The sequence below is a fragment of the Phytophthora cinnamomi genome, assembly GCF_018691715.1.
Source record: "Phytophthora cinnamomi strain GKB4 chromosome Unknown Contig96, whole genome shotgun sequence".
NCBI classification, from domain to species: domain Eukaryota; phylum Oomycota; class Peronosporomycetes; order Peronosporales; family Peronosporaceae; genus Phytophthora; species Phytophthora cinnamomi.
Genome location: NW_027151029.1, coordinates 259,676 through 276,762, shown reverse-complemented (window position 1 = coordinate 276,762; position 17,087 = coordinate 259,676). Strand labels below are relative to the sequence as shown.

At 52.0% G+C, this 17,087-nt stretch overlaps 1 protein-coding gene across 1 annotated transcript in view; it reads right to left on the bottom strand.

Annotated features, from left to right (window-relative positions):
* IUM83_18178 (Dynein heavy chain) overlaps positions 1-17,087 on the bottom strand; it is a gene marked incomplete at both ends in the record, with an annotated part of 31,201 nt that overhangs the window by 5,146 nt on the left and 8,968 nt on the right. The window contains one exon of the mRNA XM_067943161.1: positions 14,458-16,387. Within this exon, the coding sequence (XP_067783704.1) occupies positions 14,458-16,387 (1,930 nt within the window). The remainder of the gene's footprint in view (positions 1-14,457; positions 16,388-17,087) is intronic.

The following is a 17,087-nucleotide window of genomic DNA, read 5'->3' as shown; positions in this document are numbered from 1 at the left end:
CGGGTGGAATTTCCCGAGCAATCCCTTCCTGCCTCCGAGCTGGCACTCTCCGCTGCGACTGAGCTGCCAGCTCAGCTGGTGACCCAGCCAAGGGATAGAGAAGAAAGAGAGACCGCTGTCGTAGCACTGGCTCGCATGCCTATCGACGTGCTGAGGCGCTGCCGTCCACGAGATCGGGTGCCAGCGGCGAGCTCGACAGCGAGCGGCGGAGTGGATGCCCCGCGGCGCTCGTTTGACGCTTGGCGGCGTCGCAGCGACGATTCCAGCCAGCCTGTAACTGCTTCACTGAGCCTGTAGATCGGCCCACCATTTCCTGGAGCTGAGTGGTATACATGTACTGTAGTATGCTCACTTGGGGACGATATCGTCCCCATCGAGGTGTCCGCATGGCCGGCGCTTATCGGCGGTGCTGCCCTTCGTTTCAACATATACGCAATACCGGATAGAGGCAGACGACGTGTTTGTGTCGTTCGTCTACAGCTCCAGATTCGTTGCAACCAATACACACTGAACTGCACTAAGTAAGACTGGAATGAGAGGCTACATAGGCACTACATGTATTGCTGCACCAACTAACCCACCACTCGAGACAGCACTTGCTGCAGCTTGTACAGCGCCTCCGCTGCACTTGGTCGCTCGTTTGGGTCTACGCTCACGCAAGCCTCACCAAGTTCAGCCATTGCTATCGACGCGAGCCCCGACGACGAGAATTCCACGCGCAGCGTCCCCATTGCCACCTTCTGCAGGATCGCCGTGTCCGACAACGGCCGACTGCCAGACCCGCCACAACCCTCCACCTTGGCGAACGCGTACGGCAGTACATGCACGTCGAGCTCCGACACCAACACGCCGAACGAGAACATGTCGGCCTTGTCGTCGTAGCACTTCCCGAGCCTGACCTCCGGCGCCATCCGGCGCGACGACCCGACGCCCGCCGTCTTGGTGCGGTCCAGCCGCTCGCGAGAGATGCCGAAGTCCGTTAGCTTGGCCGCAAGGTCGCTGCTCAGCAGGACGTTGCGCGACTTGAGGTCGCGGTGGATGATCACCGGCTCAAGTGAGTGCAGGTACACGAGCGCATGGCAGATGTGCAGCGCGACAGTGATCTTTTCGTGGTCGAAGCCGACCGGGTGACCCGACTCGATGTACCGATCCAGCAGCGAGCGCAGGTCGCCGCCGTCCATGAACTCGAGCACCACGCACAAGTCCGACAGCGAGTCCCACGCGACGCCGACGAAGCGCACGATGCGTCTGTGTTCCATGGTCGCGGTCATCTTCGCCTCGGACAGGAACTCGTTCACGTGGCGCATGTCGCCGGGCGTTTGTGGGAGCAGCATCTTCACGATCACGCGCTCGTGGCTGAAGACTCCGGCGTACACTTCTCCAAACGCCCCGCGGCTGAGAAGCTGCTGCACGTGAACATTGTCTCGCGGGATCTGCTTGGCAGTGATCACGCCGTCATCCCACAACCCGTTCTTGCCTACGGGTGTTTGGTGGTTCGAGGCAGCAGCACTGGGGACCGAATTCTGTGAATGGTGTGGTTGCTGCACGTGCTGCTGGCTCATGAGTGAACGCTGCCGATGAAATACTGGGCTAGTGGATTGATCTGGTACCGCGTTGATGACTTTTGTATCCCGGGTTGAGCGATGACGCCGGTAAATGAATACTACGATGAGCACGAGAACGACGACACAAGCTCCACAGATGCCAATGACGGTACCTATGTTGAGACTGGCGGTTGAGCTGGAGTCTGTGCTTGACGCCTGCGTTGGTGTCGGAGTGCTGATGGTGGGCGCCGTTGCCGAGGATCCGTCGTAATAGTACCATCTCAAAAGAGAATCGTCACAGGCATGGCTCGCCAGGGTCCTGTTGTCGATGCTATCTTGTCATAATGAGTTCGTGCAAGCAGAGTCTTCAAAGCTCTCGATCGACACAGACCCGTCAGAGTGGAGTTGTGCGATCACGTAATTGGGTACGCTCAGAACAGTTAGATGACAGCTCGATGAAGTGGGGAACGCGTCTGCGAAAACCAAGTCCAAGCAGTTCTCATCGTAGTACGTTTCCTTGACCACGTACGCAGTGCCGTTGAACAGAATGTCGAGTTGAATTCGAAAGTCTGGCGGGCAAGCAGTTGAGCTCAAGATCCCCGACACATTCATACACCCGTTTCCCGAGCGAGTCTCGACCGGATCGACAACAACGACATTCAGCGGAGTTGTGCCACACGTAGCGTCTGAGAAATATGCCGTGACCGTACAGCTTGTGTCCGTCGCGCAAATTTGACCGAGCCTTGCGAGTACGATCACAAATGCATAAAATCTCTTCAACCAGTTCATCTCTTTAAGAAACTCGCAAACGAAGTAACGCAGTTGTGTCGAAAGTTAAAACGGCTCGCAGGTTGCGACTCCATCGTGGTCACTAGGTACCATAAGCATGCATCCCAGGGTTCCATAGAGTACAGGGCTTCTCCGGCTGCCAGGGAATAACACATAAGGAAACCGTCCGCAGAGACTCCAACGCGTGCATTTTTGCGTTCGTACTGGCAACGTATGCATTAATCTGCATGTCTTTTCGAACAGCAAACTGCATGAAGCCACCGATCAACAGCGTATTTTTTCGACTCGGCACTCATATACAAAACCAAAGAAATGGAACTGTACAGGTATAAGACAAAAAATTAATACGAGCCACGTCACAACGAGCATTCCAGCAGCTCCTCACTCAAAACGTCTTGTAGAATGTACAAGATCTCTGCTGCCTTCGGACGTTTGTTCGGATCTACAGATGTACATGCACGCCCCAGCTCCGCCATGGTCTGAGAGCCTTGCTGCGAAAACTCGACTTGCAACGTCCCCATGACTACTTTTTGCAGCATCACAGCGTACGCCGTTTGGCCGCTTCCTGGGTTGGTAGCCGCCGCGTAGGGTAGCTGATGCGTGTCTAGCTCGGACAGCACCACTCCGAATGAGAATATGTCTGCCTTATCGTCGTAATTGTTTCCCATTAAGAACTCGGGAGCAATCCACAGCGAAGTTCCAACGCCAGCTGTCATCGCTTGGTCGAGTTTCTCTCTCGAGATACCGAAATCCGTCAACTTCGCTTCCATGGCTTGGTTCAAGAGAATATTGCGAGACTTGAGGTCACGATGGATGATTGGCGTGGCTAGCGAGTGCATATATGCCAACGCTTGGCATACATGCATCGCGATAGTGGCCTTCTCGTTATCAAAACCAACAGGGTGGCGGGTTGCTTCGTAGTCGCTGAGTAGTGAGCGAAGGTCGCCTCCATCCATGTACTCCATCACCACACACGCGTCCGATAGAGCATTCCAGGCCACACCAATGAGCGAAACGATGTGCGGGTGCGTTATTGTGGCAGCTCGCTTAGCCTCAGCCAGGAACTCGTTTACTTGTTTGACGTCGGGGCGCATCAGGGGAGGTAGCATCTTCACGGCAACACGTCTTCGATCGTACATCCCCGAGTAGACCTCGCCAAATGCTCCACACCCCAGCCGCTCCTGAACTTCGAGCTTGTCTTTTGAAATCCGACTAGCGAGGATGACCTCATCGTTCCACATCTCGGTCGGGTTACTTGGAGAACTGTGGGCACTTATCGAGCCACGAGCATTATTCGACAATTGCTGAACGCTAAGTTGTTGTTGGCTTGACCAGTGCTGAATTGCTCCGCTTTGAATTGATTGTTGCTCTAGCTCGTCACTGGGGTCTTGCTGAAGGTATGGTTTTTGGGTAAGCTTAGTGTATATGCGTTGAGTGAGACGTTGGGATTGGAAGGGGGAAGTTTGCATGCCATAAGGATCGCGAACCTCTCGGCGCGCTGTAGCTGGAGCGGGGGTATGATCACTCTTGTCTTCAGTCCGCACTCGACGAACAACGAGAGCTAAGATAATGATGGCGATCGCGATGATACCCGCAGCGAACCCCAGCAGAGTAAAAGTGCTGGCGTTGGAATTCCCAGTCGACACTGGCGCTGCAATGCTGCTGCCGCTTGCACTTGTATCTGTGGCTGCGGTTTTTTTGGCAGCCGTCGTAGTATCTGTCGTGCTTGTGGGAGCTGTAGATGCAACAGAAGTACTAGATGCGTTGGAAGCACTCGCAGAACCAGAGACTGTCTTCGGTTTAGGAGTGACAGCAGGGACGTGAGTTGCTTGGGTCGGAGCTGGGGCACTTGTAGTGTCAGGAGGTGTAGTTGTAGCGGGACTGGTTGTCGTCGGAGTGGGTACCGTTGTGGGGCTCGCACTGTTCTGGGTAGGAGTCGGTGCTGGCGAGGGCTCTGCATTGTTCGAGCCCTTGTCACTCGATTTCGGCATATCTGTTCCGGGAGCCGTATCCAAACTTTTGCTGCTTGTCTCTGTAGTTGTGTCGGAGCCTGAGCCGGCCCCCTCATCCGCTACGGCAGAACTTGTATCATCGGGTGTTACGTCGGAGCTCGTGTCGGTGTTTGCACTATGTTCACCTTCCTCGAAGATCAGACGAATAGCTACCTCCATCTGAGAGAGAGAGCGGTGGTCGTGTCTTGCCACGTACCACTTGAGCGCGTTGGAATCGCATGAATGGTCTTCCGCAGTCGCTTTTGGTACGTAGTCTATGTGGCGCAAATGCAAACGCGAGCAGGAAGAGTCCGCGAAATACTGCACTGAAATGGATCCGTTGGAGCTGATTTGATTTCGAACGAACTCCCCCGTTGCTTCATCATGTACACAATCAGCGTCCAACCTGATCGCGATCGCACCGCGAAAAGTTGAGCAATTCGCATCGTCGTACGACTCTCGGAGGATGAATGGAGTGGCGCCGAACAGGTCGTTCACGGCGGAGTAGAGATCTCCCCCAGAGTGGCAAACTGTCGATGCTGTCGTCCCCGTAGCCGATTTCGAGCACTTGCTGACGCTGCAAGTAGTTGCATCTTTAACCTCTACAAAGGTTGATGGACCGTCGCAGAATGTGCTGGAGTATTGAGCAGTGAGTTTGACGCTGTTCAGCCTAGCAGCTTCCGCTAGTGGGAAGGCAACAGCTAGGCCGACCCAAGCACACCGCATAACGACACAAGTTGAGGTGTCGTTGAGGTGTTCGTTCGGACTCAAAGTCTGAGAGTGACGTCTGTGGTAAGCAACCAATTGTTGTTGTAGTGTCCGCAATGTCCGTGATGCCCCCAAAGCAAAGTGCTCTTCCGGGATAAGACCACACGTGAGAACAGAACAGAAACTCTCGCTCCTGTACTATGACCAGAGGTGAGCTCTCTGGCCACAATCACAATGTATAGCGTACTGCACACACTTGCTCCTGCCCGCACAATCTGCCTCCACACACATATGAGCCGACTCCAACAGCAATGGTCAATCCATACGACGAAAAGACCAAGGCGGAACATACATCGTTGGCGACGATTTCCAGACGTCGGTGCGAGTATTGAATCCACAATCGTCGATAGACTATCGACGAAGTGTCTCGCCTTCAGTAGAGCGACTAGGAGGAGGAATAGGAGCAGCGGTAAAACACTACACCGAACTCAATCCTCTGTTACTTTAGCCTGGTTAAATACGCGCTGTAGATACGAATAGGCTGGCGGCCTTGATGAACCATGAAACACAAACTCTTACAATGATCAAACTCAATTTTCAACTTGCTAGCAACCACACATAAAACAAATATCGACAAACTCCACCGGTAGTCCGAAAACGCTGAAGCATTTCTGACCTTCTTTCGGTCATTCTAGAGTATGTTGTCACCCCCCTGCTGCTGCTGTTGGGTGTGTCGTCGTGGGTCAAAGGGAGAAGTCTGCCCCCGGTATGGATCCAGGAACCCGGCACCTGGTACGGGGGTCTGAGCAACGGTTTGAGACCGCACGCGACGAAGAATAATCGCAATGCCCACCACAGCTACAGCAATTACCCCTGCCGCAATCCACACCAATGTCAAGGTGCTGAAGCTGGAGTTCGCCGTCGACGTCGGCGCCGCATCGCTGCCGCTGGAACTTCTGTCCGTCAAAGTAGACCCTGTGGTACTCGAAGCGTTCGCGACTACAGGTACTTCCACCTCGGGCGCGGAGGTCGTAAGATTTGCTGAACTTCCAGAACCAGCGGACAAGCTAGTGCTCGAAGCCTTTGTAGAGTGCTTGACCGTCGCATTCCTCTTCGTCGGTGTTGGGGTGTGGTTTACAGCCGCACTACTAGAACCAGTACTGGAGTCTGCGATCGACCCAGGATTGCTGTCTGCCGAGCTCGAAGCTACCTTGCTATCATTGGAGCTTGCAACTGCGTCTTTATTGGCAACAGAGCCTTCTTTTGAAGCTGAAGCAGTCGTTGCCGCGCTATTTCCCCCTGTTGGCAACGAATTGTTGGCTATTGGCACCGGCGCAGCGGTAGGTGTTGCAGTCGGCGTGGTAGTGGGTGTGGGCGTTGGCGTTGAGGTAGGGACGGTTGATGCTGCCTCGACTACTGTTGCAGGGGCGGTAGAGCTCTCAGCCGTGCTACCTGCGGTTGCATTGACTCCATCCTGTACAATCTCAGCCTCGAGCGCTCGACCGACGCCGGTCTGTAGATACCATTTCAGCGCGTTCGCGTCGCACGAATGCTCTTGCGCTGTTTGTTTCGATGCATGCTCGGAATGGTGCAAACGTTCAGGAGAGCAGGAAGCGTCCAGGAAATACTGCATTGTCGCCGACCCGTCCGTTTCCAACAGTCCACGGACGAACAGCCCTGTAGCGTCATGCTGCACGCACTCCCCGTCCACCCTCAGCGCTTCCGCTGTGTGGAATGTTGTGCAACTTGCGTCGTTGTACGATTCGCGGAGAATGAATGGAGCGCTGCCGAACAGATTGTTCACGTCGGAGAGATACGTCTCAGATGCCGAGCAGACTGTCGACGTCTTAAAACCTGTAGCCGAGTTTGAACACTTGTTCGCAACGCAATCGGCAGCCCCGTTGATTCGTACAATAGTTGGTACGCCGCCGCACGTGGGCATGTGGTAGTTTGCGGTGAGTTTCAGCGTCGCTTCCGCAGTCGACTCAGCGAGCGCGACGGCCACCGCGAGATACACCGAAACTCGCAGCATACTTGTGTAGATATGACGACGGCGAGGGAAACTGGGGCCAAATTTGAAATGGTTCGTGCACACTCAGGTTTTAAAGGTGTATGTACTCAGTATTTATTGTGGTGCCAAGTGGACGACCATGTGTCGGGTAACGTTAGCACGATTCCTCTACCGGATAAGACAACACGTAAGAACAGCAGCTCACCGCATAGCTGCATCACTTCGAAAGAGCGCAGAAGTGTGCAGGAGGGATCGTACTCGGGCACCAGCAGTGGTATCTCGAAACTGTATATGGGCGCTATCAATTCCGTATGTCCATGATGCAGTCAAGGTAGATTCTACCAAATGCTCTACCTGGTAGAGCACTTGAGTAGTTAAGACAGGCGGAGAAATTCATCGAAAATACATGCTGGATTGGTTTTTCAACTAACGTTAAGTGAAACTTACCCCGCACAGCCCGAGACGGACCAAAACGCACGGCAGCCAGTTCAATTATCTACGAGTATTGCCTCTCGCATAGGGATTGACAGGCGAAGTCAGTCCATGGTACAGGTTGCTCATTTCGTCGAGGCTAGTGCTGAGCTGGCTGCTATCTCTGCCAAGTCGACCAAGAACAGCAATATCGACGACCACAGCTACAATAGCAACGCTCCCCGCCACAATGCCTACGATGGCAATAGGGGAGATGCCTGACTTTACCGCTGCTGTCGCAATTAGGCTGATTCTGCTTACACTCTTACCTGCAATATCAACTTGATAGGAACTTAACGCCGTGAGGACGAACCAGAGAGACCTGACTTCTTGACTTGCGCGAGAAAGTGCTGCACGGAGATCGAGCCATCGCTTGCCACTCTGCTTCGAATAAACATCCCCGTCGCTTGATTCAGTACGCACCCAGCGTCCACCGTGAACGCCTGCGCACTGCTGAATGATGAGCCCGTATCATATGCGAATTCGAGCACTCACTTCTGACACAACAAGTAGCCTCTTCGATCACGACAAAAGTTGGCGAGTTGTCGAAGGCGGAGTTGGAGTACTCGGTAGTAAACTTAATTAATGGTGCCGTGCGAAGCAGCTTGAGCCATCGCGAATGTTGCCGCTAGATATACTGTCAGTCGGTGCATAATTTCGTAGATGGTCCACGCATATTCCTGCCCGCACGTCTGGTGTATATGCGGCAAAAGAAGTAAAATGTTGAAAAGTATCTGAAAAAGTGATCCTACCTGCTGTGACTACGACCGCTACAGCAGCTCTCGATTCAGAATGGTCTGTAGTTTGTACAATGTCTCCGCTGCCGTCGGGCGTTCACTTGGAATGACCGAAACACACGCGCCGCCCAACTCCGCCATCGAGCGAGGGCCAACTTGGGAAAACTCAACCCGTAGAGACCCCATCGCCACTCTCTGTAGCATGATGGCGCACGCCATTTGATTGTTCGCTGATGCAGTGGCCATCGCCCTCGCGTACGGTAATGTGTGCATGTCAAGCTCCGATAAGACCACACCAAAGGAGAAGATGTCGGCCTTATCGTCATACTTCTTCCCCATCATGACCTCGGGAGCCATCCACAATGAGGTCCCAACACCCGCTGTCATTGTGCGGTCGAGCCGCACTCGGGAGATGCCAAAGTCCGTTATCTTTGCTTCCATCGCCTGGTTCAGCAGGACATTGCGTGACTTCAGGTCTCGGTGGATTACTGGCCGGGTTAAGGAGTGCATATACGCCAGAGCATGGCACACGTGCAAGGCAATCGTGACCTTCTCTCGGTCAAAACCCACTGGATGCCGAGTCGCTTCGTAGTTGCTCAGTAGTGAGCGAAGGTCGCCTCCATCCATGTACTCCAGTACAACGCACACGTCGGATAGAGAGTCCCATGCTACGCCGATGAAAGAAACAATGTGCGGATGCTCCATCGTTGCGGTCAGCTTTGCTTCGGCCAGGAACTCGTTCACCTGTTGAATATCTCCACGCGTTTGCGGGAGTAGCATCTTGATAGCGACGAGCTTCTGGTTGTATAGACCCATGTAGACCTCGCCAAACGCCCCGCGACTCAGGAGCTGGTCGACGTGGACTTTGTCTTTGGGAATACGCTTGGCGGTGATGATGTCGTCGTTCCACAGCCCCGACTGTCCACTTGACGCTCGCTGGAAGCTTGCGTGTCGCGAAGAGAGGCTGTCGGTGTATCTTGGCTCGCTGTAACGTTGATCGCTGTAGCGTTGCTGACTTCGAAGCGGCCGGTTAATGGGCGACGTTTGTCCCCAGTAGGGCCCGCTTGGGCGTCGGCATACATTGCTGGGTAGAGGACTCGGGATATCGTCCTTTTCAGATCGCCGTCTGTGGACGATACTTCCGATGATCAGGATCACGACGGCTAAACTTCCCATTGCGATGCCCACGACTGCTCCGGTGCCGACGCTAGTCTTTGCTGTGGTTACAGGTGAGGGAGTCCGACTACCACTTGCGCTAGCATCAGCGATGACAGTGTTTGCAGCTGGATCAGTTGCACTCGAGTCAGGGGCTGAGGTATCCAAGACTGGAGCAGTAGCCGTGATAGTAATGCGCGAACTGCGAGTACGCTTGGAATATTTTCCAGTAGATGACGTCGAACCTTTAGAGCTTGAGCCCATTCCATCGCTGCTGCTTGAAGTAGTAGGCGAATCCAATGAAGTGTCAGTAGCCACACTGGCAGTAGTGTCACTGATGAGAGTCGTAGAGCCTTCAGAGCTTCCATCAGCAATTGAGCTGGAGGTGGCTGTAGTGCTGCTTCCTGATCGGCTGGAAGCGGTAGTCGAGCTATCGCTTACGGTTGAAGTGCCGTCCGTGCTCAACGAAGCAGAGTCGGTTGCGATGTCCACGTTGGTCGTCGACGTAGCTGTATCATCGACTGCCAAGGTGGGGCTTGTCCCGTCATTAGTTCCGAAGGTCGATGATGACCTTGCGCCGCCACTAGTGATAGTACTGATGTTTGTGTCGCTCTCATTCGTGCCATCGGTGGTGTTCGAAACTATGGCGAGAGATCGAGTCTTGCTCAGGTTTGCATCCCACGATTGCGCGTCTAAGTCACAGTGATGACTCTCAAGAGTAATGTTTTCACTGCTGTACAAACTTTCTTCCGTACACAAGTCATTGTAAAAGAGTTCTACCGATGCTGAGTCGTTGGTGCCAAGATGTACACGCACGTAGTTCCCTGAATCGCCGTGTTGTTCGCATTTTTCTGAGGCTTGAAATACTTCAGAGGAGCGAAACTCGGAGCAATTCTGGCCGCAAAAGACCTCGCTTACAATGTACGGTGTATCGCCAAATAGATTGGCGATATCTGCGCGGTAGTCCACTTCGGAAGAGCAAACGACTGAAGTTTTGGCCGCTTCCGTCAAACTTGTACACTCGTCTGCAGAACAGCTGAAAATTTCTTCAACTTTGGCGTAATATGGCGGACTGTCGCACGATGCACCCCTGAACCGAGCTGTGATCGCAAATGTCTGTTGTGCATGGGCTTCAGCAAACACCAAGACCGCTGTAGAAATCACGACTAGTGGTAGCATAGGGCGATGGTAGTGCCGAACGTGTTTGAGGCGCGCGATGAATGTTGAAGTGAGCGGAAAAGGTAGCTCAACAGCTTCCTAATCGCTCCAGGATGTCGTAACAGTCCATGGGAGCACTTGTAAATAGTGCGCTGCTTGTTTTTGATCCTGCATTCTTGGCTTTACCGTGCTTTCTGAACCGTTGCCGGTTCACTGTGCGGTCAAACGAGATGCTTGGCCGGTAATACTTGCCCCATTCTGGCATCACCTAAGTGCTGGAACATGCTCGAACGTGCTCGGATGCGTCGCATCGTGCGTTGAAACGCTTAAATGGTCAAATTCAAAACCACCGTTGGCCAATGCCCATGTCTATCTAGACGCGCAGTGAACGCGGATACGAACAGCAAAATTAGAGACAGCATGCTTGTTCACATCGACGATTGCGTTCATTAGCGCCATCAAGCGAGAAATAGCGGCAGATATTTTGCAACCTCACCAGTATTATTTGGATTCCAGGCAAAGGCCCGTTCACAAGACGCACCGCGACACCTGATCCCGACACTTCACAATGGCTGGTATCGCAACAACCGACTCCCCGTCCAACAAGCGTCCGCTGACCGAGAAGAAGAATGACGCCGCTCGCATCCCCGTGACGCTGATTTCGGGTAGTCTTGCCACTGTAGACCTACCCTACTGCAGCACATTCTCAACGCGACGAATTCGGACAGGGGAACTGATAACCAGCTCGCAGCTTCATATTTCGCATTTCCTTCGGAAATAGTTGCAAATTCTGCTATGTCCACATAGTCAAACTACTCAATAATAGCACTACATACAAGTGCGGTGCCGTTTACTACAAAATAGTCGGATTCCCCTTGGCAAGGGAGATCCATCGCCAGCACCAAATTCGTTGATGTGCCTGTAGTTGACAGCGTCCCTTTTCTCAGTGCAGTGCGGTACACCGGACACGAATAAGTGTTGAGTACATTCGAGCTTTCAGCAATCAGCATGTCGGATGATCGAGATTCACTGAAACCGTCAACAGTATTTTCTGTCGACTCCAAACGCCTTGAAGACGTCTTAACTCGACCAGTTGGATTCACATTCACACCTGCTTTAGACACACCACCAGTCGAACTGTTGAGTTCAAGACCGGTATTCGGTGCAGTTGGCCTTCCTGGACCGGCTGACGCAGTTGCAGTCAATCCAAAAGACTTGCGGTAAGATAGTACGTGTATAGCCGGCATGGTCTGCTGCATGACGCCATGCTGTGGCCTGCAAAGACAACGAAGCTCACTGTTCCAGTGCGCGCCTTCAAGAACCAAACCAGTGAGGTAAACACCCTCTTCAGCAGCTTCCGCCCCACTATCGACACCGTGCTGCCCTTCAGTAGTCTCAACGATGGTTGTAAGTGTCAAAAATTCCAGCTCACTCAACACGCGGAACTGAAAATCCAGAAAATGGATGGGGATGGCGTGTTTCCTGGCGTGGCGTTGCAAAATTGCGGTGAAGAGCCCTTGTGGGAATGAGAATACCGATAGTGGGAATGAATTCTGTGGCGGTCGACCGCGCTCAGCCCAACGGTGCAAAAACTCACACCGAGTGAGCAGACTTGTTACCCACCGCGACAGCGACTGGGCCGACGGGATCGAATGCGCATCGTGAACAATCCAGTCATCGGGTACCTGGTGCAGCGCGAGGCTGTGAAGCGTTTGCTCTATATCAACGGACATGATGACAACGCCTTGAATAGCGTGTCGTACGTCTCCCAAACTATGACTGATACGCTTCACAAGCTTGTGGCAGGATATCAGTTCCTGCTGCAATACAACAATGAGTGGATCTTGAGAGTTTTCTAACTCACGCTTCGACAGGAAAGCTTCAGCGTTTTCTAGTGTAGCCGGGCTTGGGAGCTGCTCGTGAATGTCCTGGCATATATCCAGGGCGATACGTTCAACGTGATCACTTCCAGCAGCGGAAAAGTTGTCCGAAGCCCCGTTCGTTGACTCCTTAGCAGCCGCATCACCAATGGAAGGGTCGCCCACACTCGTTTGTGGTGGCTGCAATTGCAGTACCAGCTTCACAAATTCTTGTCCTACTTGTCTTTGGTAGGAAATATGAGCATTCGGGTGCATTCCAAACACATGAGGGCCATCCATTTCTGGCAGGGCATCAACGAAACGCACCATTTCATCTTCAGTTTGAAATTCAGGTGCGATAAAACTGTCATCGAGTGTCGAGAACACATTATTTTGTAGAGTTGACGAGCTTTTCGCCTTCGTATAAACTTTGGCTAGTCCATATACGGACTCGCTTAGGCCGACATTTTGAGTCCTCGCAGTAAAGCACGCCACGGAGCAGAAGCGCCTCAGTACTGCCATAAGACACCGGCGGTCAAACTCATCGGTGACACGACCACCATAATATATTTCCCCTGCCAGAAAGAGCAATGCATCCCATGGAACTTGCTGGACCGCGTTTACATCTGTAACCACGTTTGATTCCCTGGCGTCTTTAATATTGTCTTCATCAGTGCTTTCCCGGATGAGAACTTGATCTCTGTTCTCGAGAGCTGTACTTACAGCATCGAGAAGTCTTCGTTGAAGTGTTACTACGCTCACAAAATCAGCGTCGCTGAAGTCATATTTCAGATTCCAGCCTAGCGTACCGAACTTGGAGCGCTCGCGTACGACTGCGTGAAAAAAACTAAGCCCGAATGCTAGGCGTAGCTTCATTGACGTATTCGCGGTAGTCTTCACAAAGGCGCTGCGCTTGTCCAGGTCAGCATTTAGTTGCGTAATTAGCAGCATGGAGCGTTGTAAGTTTGCTTTTACCCCCATAGGAGACTCCGTCATCACCTTTACACTGTTTTGGAGGATCGAAATGGGAAAGTATGTCACTGGAAACGAGGCCAAGAAAAGGCGGAAATCTTCGTGAACACCACCACTACGCACTTCTTGCTTTAACGTGGCAAGATGCGATTGAAGTTTTGGAAGCCAAGACTTCGCCAAATGTACATTTTGAAGAACAAGCCAAAAGCCTTGCTGCTTGCACTCCTCCAGTTTTAATTCTACGATGGGTCCCTGGCCTTGTCCGAGAGAGATTACATGGTACCGTTCTTCTCCTAGACCCTTTTCACGAGCATACCGCTTAAGCGCTGAAATCGGATCAGCACCCGAAGACAAGATAAACAAACAGGGAGTCGATTTATCCACGTCGCGGTACACGTCATTCATTGACACATCACTGTTGACTTCGGCAAGAAATTCGGTACCAAGGGTTTCATCAACGAAGCAGCGTACAGCCATCGTAAAGGCATCCTCACGCAACCATCGAACAACAACAAGTCGCAGAAACCGCGGTAACACTGTATCCCAATCACCGGGTAGGCGTGATGTGAACGGGTTTTCGCTGGCGATCCAGTTGCACCACGCATCGTTATCGTGATAATACGCTTCCAATAGCTTCGTAAAAATGGGTATACTTTTAGCAAGAGCAGCAAATGTAGCATCCATCGTGTTTGTCTCTCCTCTCATATCGTTTGCGTCTCCCGGTTTGTCGATGGTGGCGTTCGTGATACGCCTGAAATTTATCTGCTCCGCCTGTGGAGCCGAAGTCATTTCAGGCTTGACAACCGATTGATCAAGTAAGCGAATATGAAGTGGATCCAGGTCGCATGCGTTGATCAGAATTCTCAAGCTTATAACGAAGGCGAACAGCTTTTTATGAGCTTTGAACAAGCCACGACAGATATTCCGGTAAACAGCCAGTGTCATGTAGCGCTTGAGGCTGTCCAACCGCTCCGACAAGTTCCTTTTTGCAGGCGCCTCGTCCAAGCTCAAATTGAATAGTCGAGTAAAATACTCCAATGAGTACTGATACATGGGGTCCACCTCAGCCAAGTCGGCGGTCACGAAGAATAGTATGGCCCCACGAACTGCTACCGAGTGATACTGGTTGCGGATCTCCAACACTTCCAGCTTTGTGACCTCCGACTCCGTCAGACGTTGTGCCACGACATTGGACGTCTTTTTGGACGTCTCAAGAGCTTGGATAAGCTCGATGTCATCTAAGATGTTCCCTTTCGCGTCCGACAAGAGATTCAAAATCTTGATTTCAATATCCTGAAGCTGCTGTTGGTCGCGCGCAATACTTGCGAGCAGGGTGTGTTTGCGCTCCTCCACCTCCATGCGTTCTCGGAGAACGACGTCACTTAGCAACTGCTCTTCTAATCCATCTCGCGTCACCGTAAAGTTTACCACATTTACTCTGATGAACACGTCAGGCATGAAGTGTGGATTCGCCAATTTGGTAGTGAGGTACAGGCGAAAGCGCTCCATATCTGTTTCTACTAGCCGGTCTTCCAGTTTTACCTGCACCCTGTTGAGCGGTTTTTTGTTATCACAAGAGCGTTGAGATGGTTTCACGGCAAGAACAGGCTCTAATGATGGATCCAATATCTCCGTCACGTCTTCTATCAGCAGTGGCTTCCCACCCACCAAACACTCTTCGACCATCTGCATTAAGCAACTATCGTCGCTCTTCACAATTTCCAAGTGATAAAGCGCCTCGAGCCGTTTGATCCACTGAATCGCTTGCTGCTGTGGATCGATCATCAACGCCCAGCGTTGCTTACTCTTCAAAACGCAAATTGCGTTGTCTGTCGAAAAGCTGTCACTAGGAAGCCCGAGTAATTGCCACTCACGTAGCTCTCGGATATCTCCATACGCGTTCGCGAGCACAAAAGATCCCGACGCACCGATAGAAGTTATCGCGCTCTCCGCCCACCGCTGCAGCAGCCTGCCTCTATATAGGCCGTCGAATGGTCCGAGGTACGACATACAGGCTGCGGTAAGAAATGAGTCGCCTAATATCGCGCTTCCTTCTTGTTTCAGTAGTTTGATACTACCCTTCCAGCGTATACGTTCGTCATGAAGACCTACGGTCAACTTCTCTGCGTTCTGCAATCGTTGTTGGGTCACCTCAGATTCTTCTAGTAGCCGCTGTTTTTCTGCTAACGTTGCGTTACACTTTTCCTTGAGTTTACGAACTTTCTCCAGTACCTTTGATAGTTCTTGCTGCTTTGTCGCGAGTTTGGCATTAGCGCTTTCGAGCACCAGATTCATCTCTGCCAGCCTCTGACGTTTAGGGGCTACTTCTCGAAAGACGCGAGCATACGTGTCAATGGCATGCACCCACATGCACAAGGACATTGCAGCATGTGATACCTTCTTAACTTCTTCGACGGCAAATTCCGGGTTCTCGATATACTTGCGAATCTTCTTCAGTATTGCGACAGGTATATTGTCCTTGTCGTACTCTTTGAGCTCTGACATGAAGGTTCCTCGAGATAGAATACGTTTGCTGTTGTCCCAGTCAGCCTTTTCGCCAAGCATGATGCACACAGACTCCATCACAACCTGCACAGCCTGTGGAGGTTTAACAAATCCCTTGACTTCTGCAATATCTTTCTTATCTAACGAATCGAGAGCTGCTACTGCTGCATTGAGTGCTGGTAGTGCCTGGTCAAGATCACGCTGTGCATCCGCTTGGCATGCAGCTACTTCTTGCTGTTGCTCTTTCACAACGGCCTCGTCCGCCCCTACTCGCTTTGCAACCTGCTCCGCTTCTACTTGGTCGATGGCTACTTGAGCTAGCAACTCCTCTGCCTCCTTTGTCTTGCTCACGAGAACTGGCTGGAGCGTGACCAGCTCATCTTGCAGTGTAGTAACGAGAGAGTTGGTTTCTTCGAGTTTGATTACACCAGCCATCAACCGCTGTAGTTTAGTTTCCCATCGGGCTTTTTGCTCTTGATAAATGCGCCTGAACAGCGAGATCAAATCAAGATAGTGCTGTGACGTGAGATAGACCCGCCTCCGGCAGTCAGCAAAAAATGTTGGAAGTACGGCACTAATCGATTGATGAGCTTCTACGCAAAGCGTGGTCAGAGCTGACCTGACAACCGGAGAGCTTGAAAGGTCTGGCGTACTCGAGCCCCTGTTTAAGACAGGGGTTCCTTGAAAATGATCTGCTGGGACTTCCTGGGTTAGATAAAACTCGGCAACATATTCTAGGGCACTTTTGGGCCATTCGTTGAAGTAGTCAATCGTGGTGCAGTTGATAAGCGCTGGAAATTGTCGAACGCGCGCGCGAAAGACCTCCCCAAGAGGATTCATGCAAATAACAAAATGAAGCGAGTTGTGAACCATTGAATGGAAGTAGTCCTCGCAATCTTTTCGAGTAAAATCGCCCATTTCTGACGTCACGTCGGAGTAACCCTGAGTTGCCTGAGAAGCTTTTAACTCACTTGCGATGCGTTCGAGCAACGTCCTCACATCGTTAATGATTTTTTCAAGTTCGTCGGAGGCAAACAGTTTAGGGATGTCACCGCCATTTAGTATAGTATTGATGTCTTCCAAAAAGACATCAGATACCAATTGCGAATCGTTGATCAAGAAAACTGCAGGGATAGCGCTGCCGGGATTCGATCCCCCGCCAGTAATCAATGTGCGGGTACTACGGC